Genomic DNA, 20,000 nt, shown 5'->3' on the forward strand with positions numbered 1-20,000 from the left:
GTAAGATCATTTAATCACTCCCTATTGTGAGCGTTGAAATCACCAACTAGCAAAAAAGAGGATTGTCTATCATCTTCCTGTATTTTGGCCATAATGGTAAGAAAGCCGTTGAAGATACAATCATCCAAGTCTGGATTCCGATAGATGGAACAAAAATAAAAGTTATGCCAAACTTTATTACCTGAATCTCATGACATCCATCTTTCTAGGGTCTCGAGCCCATGTATATTTTTGTGGGGTCGGATCTGTGCGTGGTTGCATATTTTTGCTATTAATTATCGTATAGCTACTTTTGTCACCATGTAATTTTCATATGTTTGTAAAAAAAAAAAAAAAATACAGTAATATCTTCCTCATGTATCATGTAATGCGAGGCAATTAGACTTCGCGAGACGAGAACCACATTATGTTCCCTTATAAAGGAATATTTTGGATTAATTATTAGATATAAACGGATATTCTTTTAAAAGTAACATTGTATTTTTATTGAGTTACTAGAGAGAGAGAGAGAGAGAGAGAGAGAGAGAGAGAGAGAGAGAGAGAGAGAGAGATGATCTCAATACTATAGGTTCGAATCCCACAAAGAAACAATCGCTTTATTCATAACATTTTCAAAGATGTAGGAAGCAGAGAAACTAAGGTTATTATAATTATATCACATACATACACACATGCATATATATATATATATATATATATATATATATATATATATATATATATATATACTGTATATATTAAGATATATATATATATATATATATATATATATATATACATGTACATATATTATATATATAGAGTATATATATATATATATATATGTGTGTATATATACATACATATAATGTATATATATATATATATATGTATATATATACATACATATAATGTATATATATATATATATATATATATATATATATGTATATATATACATACATATAATGTATATATATATATATATATATATATATATATATATATGTATATATATACATACATATAATGTATATATATATATATATATATATATATATAGATATACACATACATATAATATATATATATATATATACATACATATATATATATATATATATATATATATATATATATATATATATATATATATATATGAGTGTGTGTGTGTGTGTATACTTACTGAGAAAGCTTTCTATTCTATCAAAATTTCAGCCGTAATGAAAGCCCTTTCAAAACACGGAATAGACAGTCTTATGTTAAAAACACTTGAAGATATCTATAGGGGTAGAACAATAATCCTAAAACCACATAAAGATAGTGTGAAATTCCAATTGAGAAAGGAGTTAGGAAGACCCTATCTCCTAAATTATTCACAGCATGCCTAGTAGTATTTGAGAATTTGTATTGGAAAAATGTAGGAATTAACATTAATGGGGAATGCTTTAACAATTTAAGATATTTTGCAGATGTCATAGTTCTTTTTAGCTAGTGTATCATGGGAGGAATTGCAAAAAATAACAGACGATGAATAAAACTAAGATAATGTTAAATGAAAATACCGAAACAACAAATAAGGGTTTATAGACGAACCTTTAGAGATTGTTAATGAATATAATTAATGAAGACACAGTAAGTGCTTCCCAAGGATATGAGACCGGAATTAAAAGAAGAATACGCATGGGGTGGCGAGCATTTGGTAAATAAAATTAGATTATGAAAGTAAAATGCTGCTCTCGCTAAAAAGAAAAGTATTTAATCAGATGGTCCTACCTGTATAACTTGTGTATCAGAAACTTGGAGGCTTTCTAAAGCCTTAGAACATTAGCTAGTTACAACTCGAAAAGCTATGGAAAAAAGTAATAATGGGATAAACACTGACAAAATAAAGAGCAACAGGGATACGAGAGGAAACTAAAGTGAAGATTATTCTAACAAGTAATAAAATGGACTTGGGTAGGATATTTAATGAGAATAACAGATAATTGGACAAAAATAACTGACTGGCTCCCTAAAGATTGAACGATGCAGGGGAAAGAAGAGAAGACGATTGAATGACGAGCTAAGAAAATATGCTGGCATAGACTGGCCTAGAATGACTATAAACATACGGAAATAGAAGAACGTTTCTGAAGCCATTGTCCTGCAGTGCACTAGCAACAGTTGATGATGGTTGTGTGTTTATATATATATATATATATATATATATATATATATATATATATATATATATATATATATGTGTGTGTGTGTGTGTATGTGTATACAGTATATATTTATATATATACACATATATATACATATATTTAGATATATATATATATATATATATATACATATATATAAATATATATATATATACATATGCATATATAGATATATATACATATATATAAATGAATATATATACATATATATAAATATGTATATATACATAATATATATATATATATATATATATATATGAAAATATAAATTCTCCTTCAGATAGAAACAAATATATATGTATCATGTAACACGGTAAGGTAAGAGTAATCACAAATCCTCTCCCAAGAGATGCCCAGCCACCATGTCTGTTGAGATAATGGGAGATGCAATTGCGGCCGCACAACTTTCTGGGGTTAATCCAAAGTTTTAAATTTGTGGATATTGTTCTCGTCACACAAGAGGAGGATGAAGATGGCAAGGGCGATGACTGCTTTTGAAACGTATTCATTTTTTGGATTAAGGATTCGATTTATTTCGTTTGTATCCTTCTTTTAGGTGGCTGTTTTAACCTTGAACTTTTCATAGTCTACACTTTTATGTAAGCATAAGTAAGAAAATATATTTAGTAAGAATAATATATTGAAATTTATTTATTTTTTATTTTTATGTACCTTAAAAATATACTTTTAAATATTTAACTTAGCCGGTGAATATATAGCTGCAACTCTGTTGCTCGACAGACAAACTGTACAGAAAAAACTCGCCAGCGATCGCTATACAGGTTGCGGGTGTGCCCAACAGCGCCATCTGTCGGCCAGATACCAAGCTCTATGTAAACAAAGACTCAATTTTCTCTCTGTCGACGTGTCGACAAGACGTACTTTACTCGCTGTTGAAACCTGGAGTTTTTCCCATCATCTTTGGTGAAGTACTATATTCTGGTTTGAGCTTTCGCAGTGCAGGTGTTTTATCTTCATCTAAAATCTTGAACTCGTTTTGGATAGATTCATTTTTTGGTGACAAAGAGAGTAGGGACTTTCTTTGACTTTTAAATGGCCGACCCTTCCCTTAGACGGAAGTGTGTTTAGGCTTTTAGTAATTATCTTATCACGTTATAAATTAATTATAGATTTTCCTCTTCGATTAACTTTCCATTTATAATAAACATAAAAAATAAATTTTAATGTTTTGTTTATATGCGACCTTTCCTGAGAGTAGGCGGTCCTAACTTGGAAACCGAAGTTAATCAACGTTGAGCCCTTTATATCGTAAATAGCTTTTAAAGAGCTAAGGATTTAAAACTTTTTAAATGAAATATTTTATGAAAGAATTTCTTTGAAGAGTCTTCGTACTGTTTTCAAAGATGAACTAACGTTTAGTTTATTTATGCTACGCAGTTGTTGACGTTCAGGACGTTCAACTTGCGCTCTATCGTTACGATAGAGAGAGAGTGTATCACGGTTTCACTTTGCAGAAAGAGTAAATCGATTCTGACGTTTTGTTCATTCTTTCTAAGCTTAAATGTTTTAAATTCTATTTTAAAGGAACTTTTTAATTGAAAAACCTTTCAGTTTTTTCCTTTGGTCAAATAACGTTTTTTTTGACGAAATGTAATTGGGCTCTTCTCTTAGGTGCTAAATCAAGAGAGAAAGAGAGAGAGAGATAGAGACGGAGGGAGAGAGAGGAGAGAAAACGTTCCGTTCAAGCGGGTAACGTTGTTCTCGAGTTGCTCTCGTCCCTAGTCTCGGTACGGGGAGTAAGGATAAAACGTTTTTAGTTTTTATTCTCGTCCCCAGGCTATGTGCGGTTAGAGATTGAAAACGTAGTTTTGAAGGAACTAGTGTTTAGTCTCTTCCCCAGCCACTGAATTTTTTATCTTAAAATATGTTTTCTGTTTTTTGCTGGTATTAATGAGCTTGCATTATACGACTGATTTCGCAATTACTACCTTTTGATGAGGGTAGAATTGCGTGCTTCAGGTAGAAATCAGTAAAAGTTTCGATTTCAGTGAAATAAGTGCAAAACAGAAAATCGAAGTGATAAAGTGATATTGCGCTAAGTGTTACAGTGTTGCGTCCGAGGGTTCGTCTGTTCGTGCCTGTCGTTCACCTAGTCCGGGACCTCTTGCAAGCTCCCAAACCCAGGGGAGAAGTAATGTCGAACAACTTATGGGTTCGAGAGGCCTTGATCAACGAACAGACGTTTCCCTCTATGGTATCGGGTGTATCTTACCAAGATCTCCCCTACCATAAGGCGAGAGAGACGTTTTTTCTCCTCGTCATCCGAAGGCTTTTCGCATAAGAAACCTGTAATAAGGTTTCGAAGCCCTTAAGCGAAAGTCAGTCCTTTCAGGACAGGTCCAGCGTCCTGCTTGCAGCCATTAGGACAGCTCTGACCCTATGCAGTCTCGGAAAACTGCTCGCCGCCTAACAAAAGCGTAACACAGACTCCGAGAGTCTTTTTTGTTGGCAAAGTGTTGCGGTCACAGACGTTACCCTCGTCTCTTACCACAACCATTTCCGTTGATCCTTAATGGGTTGTACGGCAAGACATGCAGAATATGCTTGCCTCCCTTATGGAAGACTATTCTGCCGATTAGTCCGTTGAGTCTAGCCGTTTATCTCATCGATATCCTGGCTTTCAGTCAACCTAACTTTCCTTTGTGCTTCCTGTTGACGTTGGCGTAGCTAAGTCACGTCAGTCAGGTTGTTTAGAACCACACTCGATGCGGTCTCGTGTGGATTTTCAGCCACATTTGGACGTTAGGCCACTTGCTGATGCTCCTGTTGACGTTCAGGACGTTCGCTAACAATCGGAGTTGACTTGTTTTGACGCTGTGCGTCAACCTCCGCATTCTAGAGTTGTTTTGACTGCTCAGTCTAGGCAGTCAAAGCAGTCTCGAGTGGACGCTGTGCGTCCTCACGCACCTGTTGTTGTTGACAGTTCAGTTGTTGACAGTTCATAGACTGTCAAGCAGTTACATGACGTTGCGTCCTGGTCCGCTACTAATGCACCAGTGCGTGTGGACTCTGCTTGTAAAGCATTGCCACCACGGTAGGTCTCTCCCTTGCTTGAGACTCAGCTTTTATCGGACAAGGTTCCTGTAGATGAGGAAGTTGCTGTTCCCCCTCCTACTGATATTCCCTTGAGGACTCTGTCAGACGGAGAGGAGCCTAAAGCTGCTTAGCCCTCTATGGACTTTAATTAAATCATGATGATTTTTTTTAAGGATCTTTGTCCGGATCTTTTTGTAACTGCTGCTCCTCGTTCGCCTAGACGTCAGAGCTTACACTAGGCCTAGCTACTTCGAAGCCGTTGTTTATAAGCTAGTGCTCTCTCGCTCTCCTAGAGAGCTTTACGTTTGCTAGGCGACTGGTTTCTTCACCAGGAGGAGTTTGGGGGATACAGCCTTTGCTTTCCCTTCTTTTAAACTGGCTTATAGAGCGAGAGTCTGATATGACACGAGAGAAGTTCTCGGCTTGGGAGTTCATGCCTCTGCCCAGATAGACTTCTCAAATCTCGTAGACTCTCCCTGGCGCCTGGCCAGGAGACGCTCCAAGTTTTTTTACAGGTCAACTTCACAGCTGTTTGCGAGCCTTTGAGGTTTTGCTGTACAATTATGTCATGCATAAACAAGGATTCAGGGATGGAAAGCGGTACCGCCTCAGTCGCTAACCCCGTCTGTTGCCGCACCTGCTCCCGTAGACCCTAAATGGGCTTTGCTGCAAGACATGCAGTCCAAGCTTGCGTCCTTGATAGAGGACTTTAATGCGGAGAAGGTTGCTGCCGAACCTTCTGGCCAACAACCTTCCAACTGGTCGGTTGTGCGTCCTGTTGACGCTGAGGTAACCTTCTCGCGTCTACCAGTTGAGGTGGTTCCTCCACCGATGCGACCCAGTGTGGGTTGCCAGCCGCACCTTGTCGTTAAGCGACGCTCGGAGGTGGTTGTTGACGTTCAGGATGTTCAACAACCAGCAGAGGTGACTTGTTGTGACGCGGTGCGTCAACCTCAGCAACCTGGTATGGTGTTGACTTCACAACCCAGACGGTCTAGACAGTCTCGGGTGGATGCTGTGCTTCCTCGCGCACCCATGGTTGTTGACATTTCACAGACTGTGCAGCAGTTCCATGACGTTGCGTCCGGCTCCGTCACGCATGCACCAGTGCGACCGGACTCAGCGAGCCAGACGTTGCCCACTCCGTTGCCGTTTCCTCATCAGTTTTCGGATGTGGAACTATCTGATGAGGACGTTGCTGAACAACAAGACGATCAGCCCCCAGAATAGATCAAGCCCTGCTATCCATCCAGAAGATGCTGAAGAAGGAACGCTGCTCAGTCAGGCTGTGGATGAGTCTGGTGGGGACGCTGTCATCCCTGGAACAGTTTGTATCACTAGCAAGACTACACCTCCGTCCTCTTCAATACCATCTGGCTTTTCACTGGAAAAAGGACAAGACGCTAGAAGCGGTCTCGATCCCGATTTCCAGAAAGATAAAGTCTTGTCTGACTTGGTGGAAGGACAATATCAACCTAAGAGAGGGTCTTCCCCTGGCTGTTCAGACTCCCCACCACGTTCTCTTCTCGGACGCATCGGACTTGGGCTGGGGCGCGACACTGGACGGTCGGGAATGCTCAGGTCTGTGGAACTCGAGTCAGAGGAGCATGCATATCAACTGCAAGGAGCTGTTGGCAGTTCATCTGGCCTTGAAAAGCTTCGAGTATCTCCTTCGAGGCAAAGTGGTGGAAGTAAACTCGGACAACACCACGGCCTTGGCGTACATCTCCAAACAAGGAGGTACCCACTCACTGACGTTGTACGAGATCGCAAGGGACCTGCTCATCTGGTCAAAAGGTCAAGACATCTCCCTAGTAACGAGGTTCATCCAAGGCAACTTGAATGTCATAGCAGATTGTCTCAGTGGGAAAGGGCAAGTAATTCCAACAGAATGGACCCTCCACAAGGATGTGTGCAAGAGACTTTGGGCCACTTGGGGCCAACCAACCATAGATCTCTTTGCAACCTCGCTGACCAAGAGGCTTCCAATCTATTGCTCCCCAGTCCCGGACCCAGCAGCAATACATATAGATGCCTTTCTCCTAGATTGGTCACATCTGGATCTCTACGCATTCCCACCGTTCAAGATTGTCAACAAGGTACTGCAGAAGTTCGCCTCTCACGAAGGGACAAGGTTGACGCTAATTGCTCCCCTCTGGCCCGCGAGAGAATGGTTCACCGAGGTACTTCGATGGCTAGTAGACGTTCCCAGAAGTCTTATTCTAAGGGTGGACCTTCTGCGTCAGCCTCACGTAAAGAAGGTACACCAAAGCCTCCTCGCTCTTCGTCTGACTGCCTTCAGACTATCGAAAGACTCTCAAGAGCTAGAGGCTTTTCGAAGGAGGCAGCCAGTGCGATTGCTAGAGCAAGGAGAGCATCCACCATTAGAGTCTACCAATCGAAGTGGGAAGTCTTCCGAGACTGGTGCAAGTCAGTTTCTGTATCCTCGACCAGTACCTCTGTAGCTCAAATAGCTGATTTTCTCTTATACCTGAGAAAAGGACGATCCCTTTCAGCTCCCACTATCAAGGGCTACAGAAGCATGTTGGCATCGGTCTTCCGGCATAGAGGCTTAGATCTTTCCAACAATAAAGATCTTCAAGACCTCCTTAAGTCTTTTGAGACCACCAAGGAGCGTCGTTTGGCTACCCCTGGTTGGAATTTAGACGTGGTACTAAGATTCCTCATGTCAGACAGGTTTGAGCCGCTACAATCAGCCTCCCTGAAAGATCTCACTCTAAAGACTTTTCCTGGTATGCTTAGCCTCAGCTAAAAGAGTCAGTGAGATTCATGCCTTCAGCAAGAACATCGGATTTTCGTCAGAAAAAGCCACCTGTTCGCTACAACTTGGTTTTCTAGCCAAAAATGAGCTGCCTTCTCGGCCTTGGCCTAAATCTTTCGATATTCCCAGCTTATCGGAGATTGTAGGCAATGAACTAGAAAGAGTCTTATGCCCTGTGAGAGCTCTTAAGTTCTATTTAAAGCGTACCAAACCTTTACGAGGCCAATCTGAAGCTTTATGGTGTTCAGTTAAGAAACCATCTTTGCCTATGTCAAAGAATGCTTTATCATACTTTATCAGACTGTTAATACGAGAAGCTCATTCACATCTGAGTGAGGAAGACCGAGCTTTGCTTAAGGTGAAGACGCACGAAGTTAGAGCTGTTGCAACTTCCGTGGCCTTTAAGCAAAATAGATCTCTGCGAAGTATAATGGACGCAACCTATTGGAGAAGCAAGTCAGTGTTCGCGTCTTTTTATCTAAAGGATGTCCAGTCTCTTTACGAGGACTGCTACACACTGGGACCATTCGTAGCAGCGAGTGCAGTAGTGGGTGAGGGCTCAACCACTACAATTCCCTAATTCCATATCCTTTTAATCTTTCTCTTGAAATGTTTTTAATGTTGTTTTTATGGGTTGTCCGGAAGGCTAAGAAGCCTTTCGCATCCTGGTTGATTTGGCGGGTGGTCAAAGTCATTTCTTGAGAGCGCCTAGATTAGGGGTTTGATGAGGTCCTGTTGTATGGGTTGCAACCCTTGATACTTCAGCTCCTAGGGGTCGATCAGCATCCTAAGAGGATCGCGAGGCTCCGTAAGGAAGACGTACTTAAAAGGCAGAGTAATCGTTCAAGTCGACTTCCTTACCAGGTACCTATTTATTTTGTTTTTGTTATTTTGATAACTTCTAAAATGAAATAAAAACTCTTAGCTCATAAAATGTAAACATATATTAATGGTCTCTACCCACCATCCTGGGTGTGAATCAGCTATATATTCACCGGCTAAGTTAAATATTTAAAAATGATATTTTAATTATAAAATAAATTTTTGAATATACTTACCCGGTGAATATATAAATTAAATGACCCTCCCTTCCTCCCCAATAGAGACGCAGTGGGACGAGGAGAAAATTGAGTCTTTGTTTACATAGAGCTTGGTATCTGGCCGACAGATGGCGCTGTTGGGCACACCCGCAACCTGTATAGCGATCGCTGGCGAGTTTTTTCTGTACAGTTTGTCTGTCGAGCAACAGAGTTGCAGCTATATATTCACCGGGTAAGTATATTCAAAAATTTATTTTATAATTAAAATATCATTTTTATTTCATATTTTCAGTTTATTAAGTTAATCCTAATTCATAAAACTTGATTTCAATTCTTGCTTTAGGGGTATGCGTCTTTTGGTTCAAGGTGTTTGATAATTACATTCCAATATTACTTTTATTGGTTCATTGATAAAATTGTTTCAAGTGATTGTCCTCAGAGAGACAACATAGTCTCCCCTTCCCTTTTAATGACAGTTATATCCATCTCTCTAAAAACAGAAAAGGCATCCCCCATGAGGCGCTAATTTTCAGCTTCATGGTCTAGAAGGTTGTGTAATATAAGTATATTTCATCCTAAAAATTTTCATTACACATCATTACCTTTTTCCCATATCCCAGATTTGTCATTTTAATCATTTGTAATTTATATTTAAGAAAAACCTATGGCAGATTTCTTCTTATTTCTTTGTTATGCTCTGATTTGTTATGTTCTAAAACAGAGAGAGAGAGAGAGAGAGAGAGAGAGAGAGAGAGAGAGAGAGAGAGAGAGAGAGAGAGAGAGAGAGATTGGATGATTAGTCTTCGATTCTGTTCCCGGGTGTTTGATGAGTTTGAAATTGGGGGAAACTTTAAGTTGAAGGTGCCATGTTTGTGTTTAGTCGGTTTTAATTTGTTTGTTAACTCCCACTTTCACACTTTACACATTTACCTGGTCTTGACTAATCTACTTACTTTTCAGTACCGTTATTTGCTGTACATATTTGATAAACAATAAAAAAGGTACACTTAAGAAAATCTAATTTGAGGTAGCGAATGATTCTCTCACTCTCTCTCTCTCTCTCTCTCTCTCTCTCTCTCTCTCTCCCTCTCTCTCTCTCTCTCTCTCTCTCTCTCTCTCTCTCTCTCTCTCCCCTTTATATTTTTATCTAAAAGCTCACCTTGCTTGCTTGTCACGTTACATTAAGAGCAGAGTTTCAGGTAGGGTACGAAACAGCGGGAATCCAATCGCTTTACAACGTCTCTCTCTCTCTCTCTCTCTCTCTCTCTCTCTCTCTCTCTCTCTCTCTCTCTCTCTCTCTCGCTCTGTGTGTGTGTGTGTGTGTGTGTGTGATCCAGCATGACGGTGTGGTTGTTGGTGTCAGTATTTTGATTCGTGATAAGGGGAAAAGGGAATTGAAAAGAGGGTAAATGGACACGAAAGGGGTTGAAGGAATGAAGGAACTCAAATTGAATTAAGCTGCTTACTTAATTACCTTTCATCTTGTATATATGTAATTTTATAAAACAAATTAATGATGCGGTATAGTTGGGTTGATAGGGACAATTTCTTGTTGATATTTTGTTTATTTATTTATCCTGCAAAATTCATGACAGTGGTGTACTTGGTGATATTCCATAAGTATCCGTTCCACAGGCTACAATTGGGTTGAGTAGAAATATTGTAAAGCAGAAATATGAAATTATTTGCATCTTTTCGGTGCAGATCGGGTGCATACCATAATCATCAGGGTGAATTATGATTCCTGCCAAACATTGTTTCAATACCCAGCTTCTTTAGGCGGAATTGTTTAATGTAAGACTTATATCACGAATCCAATCCTTAGAGCTGTAAATTATATATATATATATATATATATATATATATATATATATATATATATATATATATATATATATATATATATATATATATATAGTGTGTGTATATACATATATAAATAAATATACATTATATAAAGTATACATATTTATATTGTATATATATACACATGTATGTATGTATGTATATATATATATATATATATATATATATATATATATATATATATATATATATATATATATTTATAAAATTACAAGTTACCATTTTGGTCTCTTGTTTTCATTCCTAAGGCTCTGAATTACCCAATAGTTTCCTTTGCCTCCCACTGTGACTCAATTCTTTTTGATTCACGTTTCAAGTATTTGAGGGCTCATAGTTGAGGTACTTTATTTACACCGATTGAGCAACCCCGTCGAAGTAACTCAAGCCCAGTTCTTCTGTGTAGAAAATTGAACTTTGAGAGTGGTAAATATTTGTGATTAGCCTGGATACTTCGATTTTGCAAATAGGTCACTGTCGTAAAGTGTGAAAAAATGTGGGTTTGACACACTTGCCCCATTTTATCTCCTCTGAGCTGTTGTATTAATGAGCTATGCTAATTACCACTGTTTCTTAGTTATCAATTTTCCTTGTATTGCGAACACAAGAACGGGGTTGAAAGTTCATAATGAAACGATAAGATCGGCGTTAAGAATTTAAAAGTTAAAAATATTTTTTCTAGATATGCTGTATATCAATGTTAGTTATCAAACGAAAAATATGAATAAACATATTACGATAGGAAGTCCTTTCACACTCGTTTGTTTATGTCGGGAAGTGGTTCAGGAATATGCGCTTTTAATCTATCAAATAAAATTTCTTTTGTGCTAATTATGAAAACGTTAGTTTTTAACTTCCTACTCGGAGCGTAGTCACAGAGGTCGCAATGCAAGTTTTAAAAATATCGTGATAAGCTGGTGGTGGTTTAGGAAATGAGCTTGTGTGGTTGTGTTCAATAGAACACTTAATTATAAAATTAAATTCAATGCATCTAAGAATAGTGACGGCCATGATTCCCAAAAATAATGTATTTTCATATGAAGTGAAAATATAATTTGAACAACTGTTTGGACAAAAAAATTAATAATGAAAGAACATATAGCCTGAAGTGAATGTAACACATTGGAAACATACATGCCTCGGTTATCAATTGACACTAAGAGTACTGAATCTCACCAGAGAAGCAGAAAACCAATTGACGTAACTGGTCATGATGTCAGATGGCAATATATCATCGATTCACATCACTAACCCCCCCCCCCCTCTTCTTCCCCAATAGTTTTCCTCCCTGGTATCTCCTCCTCCCTCTTGCCTTCGCCCCCTATCTTGTACACTCTCCCAAAAACCCCTCCAGTTGATGTTAGTTTTGCATTAAGGGTTAATCCTCGAGTCCGGATGGAAATGGAGTCGTTCCATTAAAGTCGATTCCACTTGAGTAGTCGAAGCTTTAGTCGACGAGTTAGATCTCTCTCTCTCTCTCTCTCTCTCTCTCTCTCTCTCTCTCTCTCTCTCCTGTCCGCCATGCATAGAAAAATGAATGGAAATAAAACCTAACTTCTATTGAGGCTCCATACGTTTTGTCGTGTGCATCTCTTGTATTCATCTAATATTTAAATTTAAAAAGTCCAATTACAAGGCACAGTTTGTTTTCTCTATTTTGCAATATAAAATTATGAAACTTTCTCTCTCTCTCTCTCTCTCTCTCTCTCTCTCTCTCTCTCTCTCTCTCTCTCTCTCTCTCTCTCTCAAGTCTGTGTAAATTACTGAATCATATGTAAGTTTAATCTCTCGTAGAACATAATATTTGTCATTCAAATAAACAAAAACATCCGGCTTACCAAATAATTTTACCTTGTCCTTTCAGTCAAATTTTAATATTTTATAAGGCCAATTAACATATATAAAAAAGTTTTAGGCATTTCATTTAGATCGCGAGAAGCAAGTTTTTTTCTTTTGTCTTTGTTGGAATTTCCTATCGGAGCCATTTGACTTAGGATTAATATACTTGGATCAGATTATGATCCATCTGGAATCATGAAAGATACTTCGGTCAGTCCTGCGTCCACTCCCTACGCGTTCATTCCTTCCTGTTTTTCCTCTTCCTCCTCCTCCATCCCTCCCCACTCTAAAACGTCTTCTCAAGAAATTTAATATTTCAGACTCGATCATTATTGGGGAGGGGGTCAGCGATACCAGTACCCACGTTGACCGATTCGAGAAACCCAACTTGTAGATATAAATATCATGCATTAACTGACGCAGTCTTGGTCGTAATTATTTCTAACTTTGACCTCTAATGACTGTTTAAGTTTCCAGTGAATGGCTGTGTGTAAAACTAAATGTAATCTGCTTTGTAGCATAACTTTAATACATGAGAAAATACGCCGAAGTTAGATTAATCTTTCATCAAACAAACTTCAATGGTAATTGTTTAGCCTAGAAAGTGCAAGGCATGATTGATGTGAAATAGAGCAAATTTATTTACCTTGTATTATTGTATAATATTATGTTTTACAGTTTATCCTACGCTCTTTAGCTAGGCCCTCGTTTTGGTTCAATGAGCGACTGGCTTTATTCTACCTTTGTATCAAAGATTTGACAATGATTATCATCTATTAATGTCACTCCATTCACATTTTCGCAAACCTTCAAAACGAACCACTTTTTTATAGTTTGTTGGTGATTAGTAAACGGTGGAACATACTAGTATCTGGTGTGTATTTACCTTTTCAGAACAGTAACATTTCACGTTAGATGCATTGTTTTTGTTAAAGATATCAAAATATTGGTTCAATTTGGTAAGTCATCTAAAATGATATATTTGATTAACGCTTAAGTAAAATAACAATTTATGGGCCTTGAATATGTATGAACATCGCTCTCTCTCTCTCTCTCTCTCTCTCTCTCTCTCTCTCTCTCTCTCTCTCTCTCTCTTTCTCTCTCTCTCAGGTATTCATTCGCCTGGAGTTCGCTCACGTTTTGTGATCATTGCTGATTCCCCTTGATGTTTTCGGGGCCTTTCCATGTCTCCAGGCTCGCTCGAGTCCGTTTCATCCTTTGCCTTCTCTAGACTCGCTCACTGCCTCTTTTTTGAGGATCAGAGGTGACCTGCATTATGATAATAGCAATGAGAATAATAAGCTTTTCGTCAGACATCAAAAACAAAAGGAAGAAGAGGAGGGGAAAAAAGAAAAGTTTGAAGAAAGAAAAAGATCTTTTGATTCGATTTCTTGTTCCATTTTGCATATGCAGGGTGAGGGACGCTCCCTTTCATCTGCCCCCTCCCCCCCACTCTCCATCCTCTAAGCAAAAAAGTTCTTCATATGAGGATTGATGGTTCAGCAATAGAGGGGGGGACGTGACCCAACTTACACTCAGAGGGGGAGAGGGATAAGAGAGGTCAGACTTTATATATGGTGATGAGATGAGGCGTCTTAGCTAGAGAAACTTTGTTTTTATTTATTTCAAGCCATGCATCGGTAAAGGTCATAAAGCGAGAAAGAGAGGTTTGTTGGAGAAATTATGCCTATTAAGTAAGAGTTTGGTGGACCTCTCTCTCTCTCTCTCTCTCTCTCTCTCTCTCTCTCTCTCTCTCTCTCTCTCTCTCAATAGAATTGCAAGCGTATCTGAGGTCATTCCATAGGGGGCCTTGTTCGTTCCTCATTTTCCTCTGCCTTTGTATATTCTTTGCTTTTTTGCTTTTGTTTTAAAGAATCTGATGCGTTAAGCCCCCCTGACACTTGCGCGCATTTTTGCCACGCACTGGCACGCATTGATGCGCGCCAGTGCGTGCCACTTTTTGGCACGCACTGGTGTTTTTCGCGCACTGTTCACGACCAGTTCACTCCAGTTCGCGCATCGTTCACGCGACGTTCACGCGACGTTCACGCGATGGCACGAATTGGCACGCGTAGTTCGCGCATCGTTCACGCGAGTTCACTCATCATTCCGCATCGTTTCCGCATCGTTCACGCCAGTTCACGAATTGGCCACTCCATATAAAAACGGGGCTTCTCCAACCCGAGGACATTCTTGGATTGGCTTCAGACGAGACAACATGCTTACTGTCAGAGACACCATTGCATTGAGAAGAAGATACCTATACCTAGCAGCTGCTGTAGCATTTGTTGGACTGCATCAGAAAAGGCTGGCAAAGGAAAAAGAGAAACAAAAGCCCACCCTACCTCGAAGAAAGATACAAAGGAAAGTGTGGGTCAGGGAATGGTTAACCAGAAGGCACTCGTTTGGACACTATGACAGTCTATTGACTGAACTCCACAAGGAAGATCCAAAGGGCTACAAAAATTACCTCAGAATCACACCTGACCTGTTTCAAGAGATGGTTGAGAAGTTAACCCCGCACCTCCTGAAGCAGTCTACCTTCATGAGGGAACCGCTTCAAGTTGGACTCAAGCTTGCTGTTACCCTCCGCTTTTTAGCCACTGGAAATTCCTATCAAAGTCTACAGTACAGCTTCAGGGTTGAAGCAAGTACCATCAGCAAGTTAATACCAGAGGTGTGTAAAGCCATCATCGCTGCCTACAAGGACGAAGTGCTGCGTTGCCCCAAAACTGAAGAGGCCTGGAAGGAAGTTGCTGCCAGATTCAGCTCCAGATGGAATTACCACAACTGTCTGGGGGCTGTGGACGGAAAGCACATTGCCATAAAGAAGCCACCCAATGCTGGCTCTTACTACTACAACTACAAGGGCTTCCACAGCATTGTACTGATGGCAGTCGCAGATGCTTCCTACAGGTTCCTCTATGTGGATGTTGGGGCAGAGGGTGGTGCGTCGGATGGAGGAACATGGAGCAACTGTTCTCTGCATGATGCTGTAGAAGACAACATAGCTGGAGTGCCTCAACCAGAACCACTCCCTAATGATGACCACCCAGTGCCCTATCACTTCGTTGGGGATGACGCCTTTGCTCTACGAACCTGGATGATGAAACCATTCTCCCATCGGTCACAAGTCCTACGAGAACGCATATATAGCTACAGGTTGTCTCGTGCCCGACGTGTCGTTGAGAATGCCTTTGGAATTTTAAGTCAAAGGTTCCGTTGCTTCTTGACGACTATGCAGCAGAAGCCAAGCACCATCAACCTGATCACCATGTGTGCCTGTGTCCTGCACAACCTCGTCCTCATCAAATACCCAGGTGCTTTGTCAGAAGTGGACTACGAAGATCCGGACACACATGCTCTGATCCCTGGTGCATGGAGGAATGAGCAAAACCTGCAGGGGCTGATGACTCTACCCGGCCATCATATCCAGAAGGATGCAAAGGATCAGCGAGACTACCTTTCACATTACTACATGTCCCCTGCTGGTGCTGTCCCTTGGCAAGAAAAAATTGTAGTACCTCCATGAGCTGTATAGTTGTTCCATTTTGTAAATAAAAGAAACGTATATTTTTCGTTTGTATTTTTTGTGGCCCTTTATTTTAGTTTCTATAAGAAAGCATTTGATTTACATATAAATAGCAGACATAAAATATGTACAACTATTAAGAAAGCATTTAATTTTTACATTCAAACAGCAAACTTCAAAATTTCTTGGGTTTATTTTTCATAACATTTTTATTTAAAACAAATGTGCATCTTGATTGGTAATAGATGAAAATAAGTGTGTGCATGAATTAAGACATCATTTAATTTTTACATGAAAACAGCAAACTTCAAAATTTCTTGGGTTTATTTTTCATAACATTTTTATTTAAAACAACATATGTGCATCTTGATTGGTAATAGATGAAAATAAGTGTGTGCATGAATTAAGACATCATTTAATTTTTACATGAAAACAGCAAACTTCAAAATTTCTTGGGTTTATTTTTCATAACATTTTTATTTAAAACAACATATGTGCATCTTGATTGGTAAATAGATGAAAATAAGTGTGTGCATGAATTAGGACATCATTTAATTTTTACATGAAAACAGCAAACTTCAAAATTTCTTGGGTTTATTTTTCATAACATTTTTATTTAAAACAAATGTGCATCTTGATTGGTAATAGATGAAAATAAGTGTGTGCATGAATTAAGACATCATTTAATTTTTACATGAAAACTGCAAACTTAAAAATTTCTAGGGTTTATTTTTCATAACATTTTTATTTAAAACAACATATGTGCATCTTGATTGGTAATAGATGAAAATAAGTGTGTGCATGAAATAAGACATCATTTCATTTTTACATGAAAAACAGCAAACTTAAAAAAATTTGCCTATAGCGACAATACGTCAACAAAGGCAGGATCGTTACCTCGATCGTGTCGAAATCCCCGAGCTAACAATATAAGCATTTTATGCGGAGCTAAATAGCTAGATTATTAAAGCAAAACAAACTGGGAACGTCGCTCTAGCAAACTAAATGACCCATAAGAGCGAGCGATAGCATCCTGGATGCCTCCGGTAGGCAACAGCTCTTGTTTACGTTAATATCACTTTTGATTTCATTCAAAATGACAAGAGCTTACATTTATACATAGTAAAGATAATACTCAACTTTCCATTATTTTTTCACATTAAGACAGCAAATATAAAAACATATTAGCTTTATTTTTCTTTCATTTTCATTAATTTTTTCGTTTCCTTTTTGCTTCTCTTCATTATAAAGATAAAAATAGTTTGAAATAAGATATCATTTTTTTTCCACATTAAGACAGCAAATATAAATTTTTTGGGGGGTTTATTTTTCTTCACTTTTATTATTTTTTACTTTACTGTTTCTTTCTTTGTATTTTAAGGAAATAGATGAAAAGTCTTTGTAAATATATAAATAGTTTATTTACATTAAAACAACATATATATACAAGTATCACACTTCAATTATGTACAAATATTTTACACTATTTAAATTTCCTTGTCCTTGACTGGTGGGGTATCAAGCTCCTTGGACGAGTAGAGGGGTGAGGGTGTCATGGCTTCATCAAGGCTGCTGTCGATGGTCCCCGGGGTCAGGACAGGGAAGGTCAATGGACTTTTGAATGCCGCCGACAGCGACGTTAATGAAGGTGCTGGTGAAGGAGCCTGGACAAGGGTGGGTGACGACACTGGCACTGATGGCGAGGTCACCTGGACAGGGGTGGATGACAGTGGAGTTGGCATCCCTGGGTGCCACTCCGTGGTACGGGGCAAGGAAGAAGGGCTTGACTGCGGCACCCAGTTATGACTGGCTGGACGATGCTGTTGCTGCTGCTCTGGCTGTGCATGCGAGGGTCCTGGTTGAGGGGACTGCCAAGGTTGCTGCTGGTGAGGGGGTTGCCAAGGTGACTGCTGGTGAGGGGGTTGCCAAGGTGACTGCTGGTGAGGGGGCTGCCAAGTTGACTGCTGGTGAGGGGGCTGCCAAGTTGACTGCTGGTGAGGGGGCTGCCAAGGTGACTGTTGCTGAGGGGGTTGCTGATGCACAGGGGGATGCACAGGGGGCTGTAAAGGTTGCTGTTGCTGTGGGCCTGCCCAGGTCTCTGAGGATTGTTGCTGTGCCTGCTGCAAGACCTGAGTCTCGTCCCTGTAACGTTGTGTGAGATTGAGGCACTCTATTTGGAATTCGTGCCATCGGTGTACTGGGATGGCACGCATGTAGCCTTCCAGCAGGCACGAAAAATCGTGCACAATCTTGTGCTGGCCCATATACGTTGGGGTTGACGAATCAGCTTTCGACACAAGCTGAAACATAAAAAATATTATAAAAATATATTATATATTATATATATGTATATATGTAACAAACATTGAAACAATTTAGTACAGCATTTTAATGCAACAGATAGCATATGTCAAAAAGAATTAATACTCACATTCCTCAATATATTGCTGAAATCCTTCTCCGACACATAGGTGTCGCTGTGAGAGGTGTCAAGTGTTCGGCAGGACCCCTTCCCCTTGTCCTTCCTGGTGGTGGTAGATGCCTGGCTGCGAGTCCCCGTCGACCTCACGTCATCGTCGACTTCGCTGGCTGTCGTGGCACCTCCTTCGGAGCCACGAAACTCCTCACTGGCGACTGTCTCTCCCCGGACGATGTGCTGTATGAGGAACGACCAAGTGTCCATGATGAAGTCATCACGGCCACTCCTTTGGGCTTGGCCAGCTCCACTCTTCTTCTCCTTCTTCATAATTTTGCCAACCCTCGTCCTCAAGTTTTCGTAGCGTTTTTTGCACTGGGCAGCAGTGGCAGGAGGTTCCAGCTGGCTTCCTATATATGCCCACCTGCTGTCCTTCAACACCTTGTTTATCCACTCCTTGTGTTTCTTGTCAAAGAGCATGGGGTTCTCCTTGACAAGGTCGGCCAACGTAGTCTCCGTCTCTTCCGTCCACTGGTAGTCAGGGATGTCCTTCTTAGACACCCGAACCCGCTTCTTCTTTAAATCGTCATCACAGGATACCTGGCTCTGGCTTGTATCCTGCTGTGTCTCCGGGATGACCATATCGAGACTTGAAAATGATGAATGAGGAGATTCTCGATCTGCAGTCTCCTCCATCACGTCCATTTTCCTCCCCCTTCCCTTTGGCTGCTTCAGTTTAGGCATGTTGTCTCCTCGCTGGCGAACTCTGGAATGGCTAGGAGTGTCCTCGGACCTCAATTTATATACCCCCTAATCCCCTTAATCACACGAGAGCTCCACCCCCTGATAATCCCACGAGAGCTCCACTGGCGGAGTAGGAGGGCACTAGCATGAGTAGGCGGGCACTAGCGTGAACCGGCGGGCACTAGCGTGAACCGGCGGGAACTGGCGTGAACTGGAGTGAACGATGCAGGAACTGGCGTGAACTGGAGTGAACGATGCGGGAACTGGAGTGAACGATGCGGGAACTGGAGTGAACGATGCGCGAACTAGCGTGAACAGTGCGAGACAATGCGGGAGTACAATGCGTGATAATGTCAGTGGGAAGGCTGCGATGCGGGAACTGGCGTGAACTGGAGTGAACAGTGCGGGAACTGGAGTGAACGATGCGTGAACTGGCGTGCACGATGCTTGGAAGGGGAAGCATGGCACGCATTGGTACGCTCTGGCACGCCAGTTCCCGCACTGTTCACTCCAGTTCACTCCAGTTCACTCCAGTTGG

General features: G+C 40.2%; 2 protein-coding genes across 2 annotated transcripts in view; one reads left to right on the top strand and one right to left on the bottom strand.

The window, feature by feature from the left end:
- The window catches only part of LOC137655147 (CD63 antigen-like), a 578,249-nt gene that overhangs the window by 423,826 nt on the left and 134,423 nt on the right, over nucleotides 1-20,000 (top strand). The window lies entirely within an intron of this gene.
- LOC137644489 (uncharacterized) lies at nucleotides 17,654-19,736 on the bottom strand. Its single transcript, XM_068377463.1, has 2 exons — nucleotides 18,734-19,736; nucleotides 17,654-18,602 (listed from the first exon to the last, which is right to left on the bottom strand). Exons 1-2 carry the CDS (start codon nucleotides 19,460-19,462, stop codon nucleotides 17,790-17,792), a joined length of 1,542 nt encoding a protein of 513 aa, XP_068233564.1. The 5' UTR covers nucleotides 19,463-19,736; the 3' UTR covers nucleotides 17,654-17,789.

The sequence above is a fragment of the Palaemon carinicauda genome, chromosome 1 (assembly GCF_036898095.1).
Source record: "Palaemon carinicauda isolate YSFRI2023 chromosome 1, ASM3689809v2, whole genome shotgun sequence".
Lineage (NCBI taxonomy): Eukaryota > Metazoa > Arthropoda > Malacostraca > Decapoda > Palaemonidae > Palaemon > Palaemon carinicauda.

Coding starts and splice junctions, on each gene's coding strand:
- LOC137644489 (XM_068377463.1), bottom strand. CDS start 19,462: ATGCCTAAACTGAAGCAGCCAAAGGGAAGGGGGAGGAAAATGGACGTG. Junction 18,603..18,733: donor TCAGCAATATATTGAGGAAT/GTGAGTATTAAT, acceptor TTTATGTTTCAG/CTTGTGTCGAAAGCTGATTC.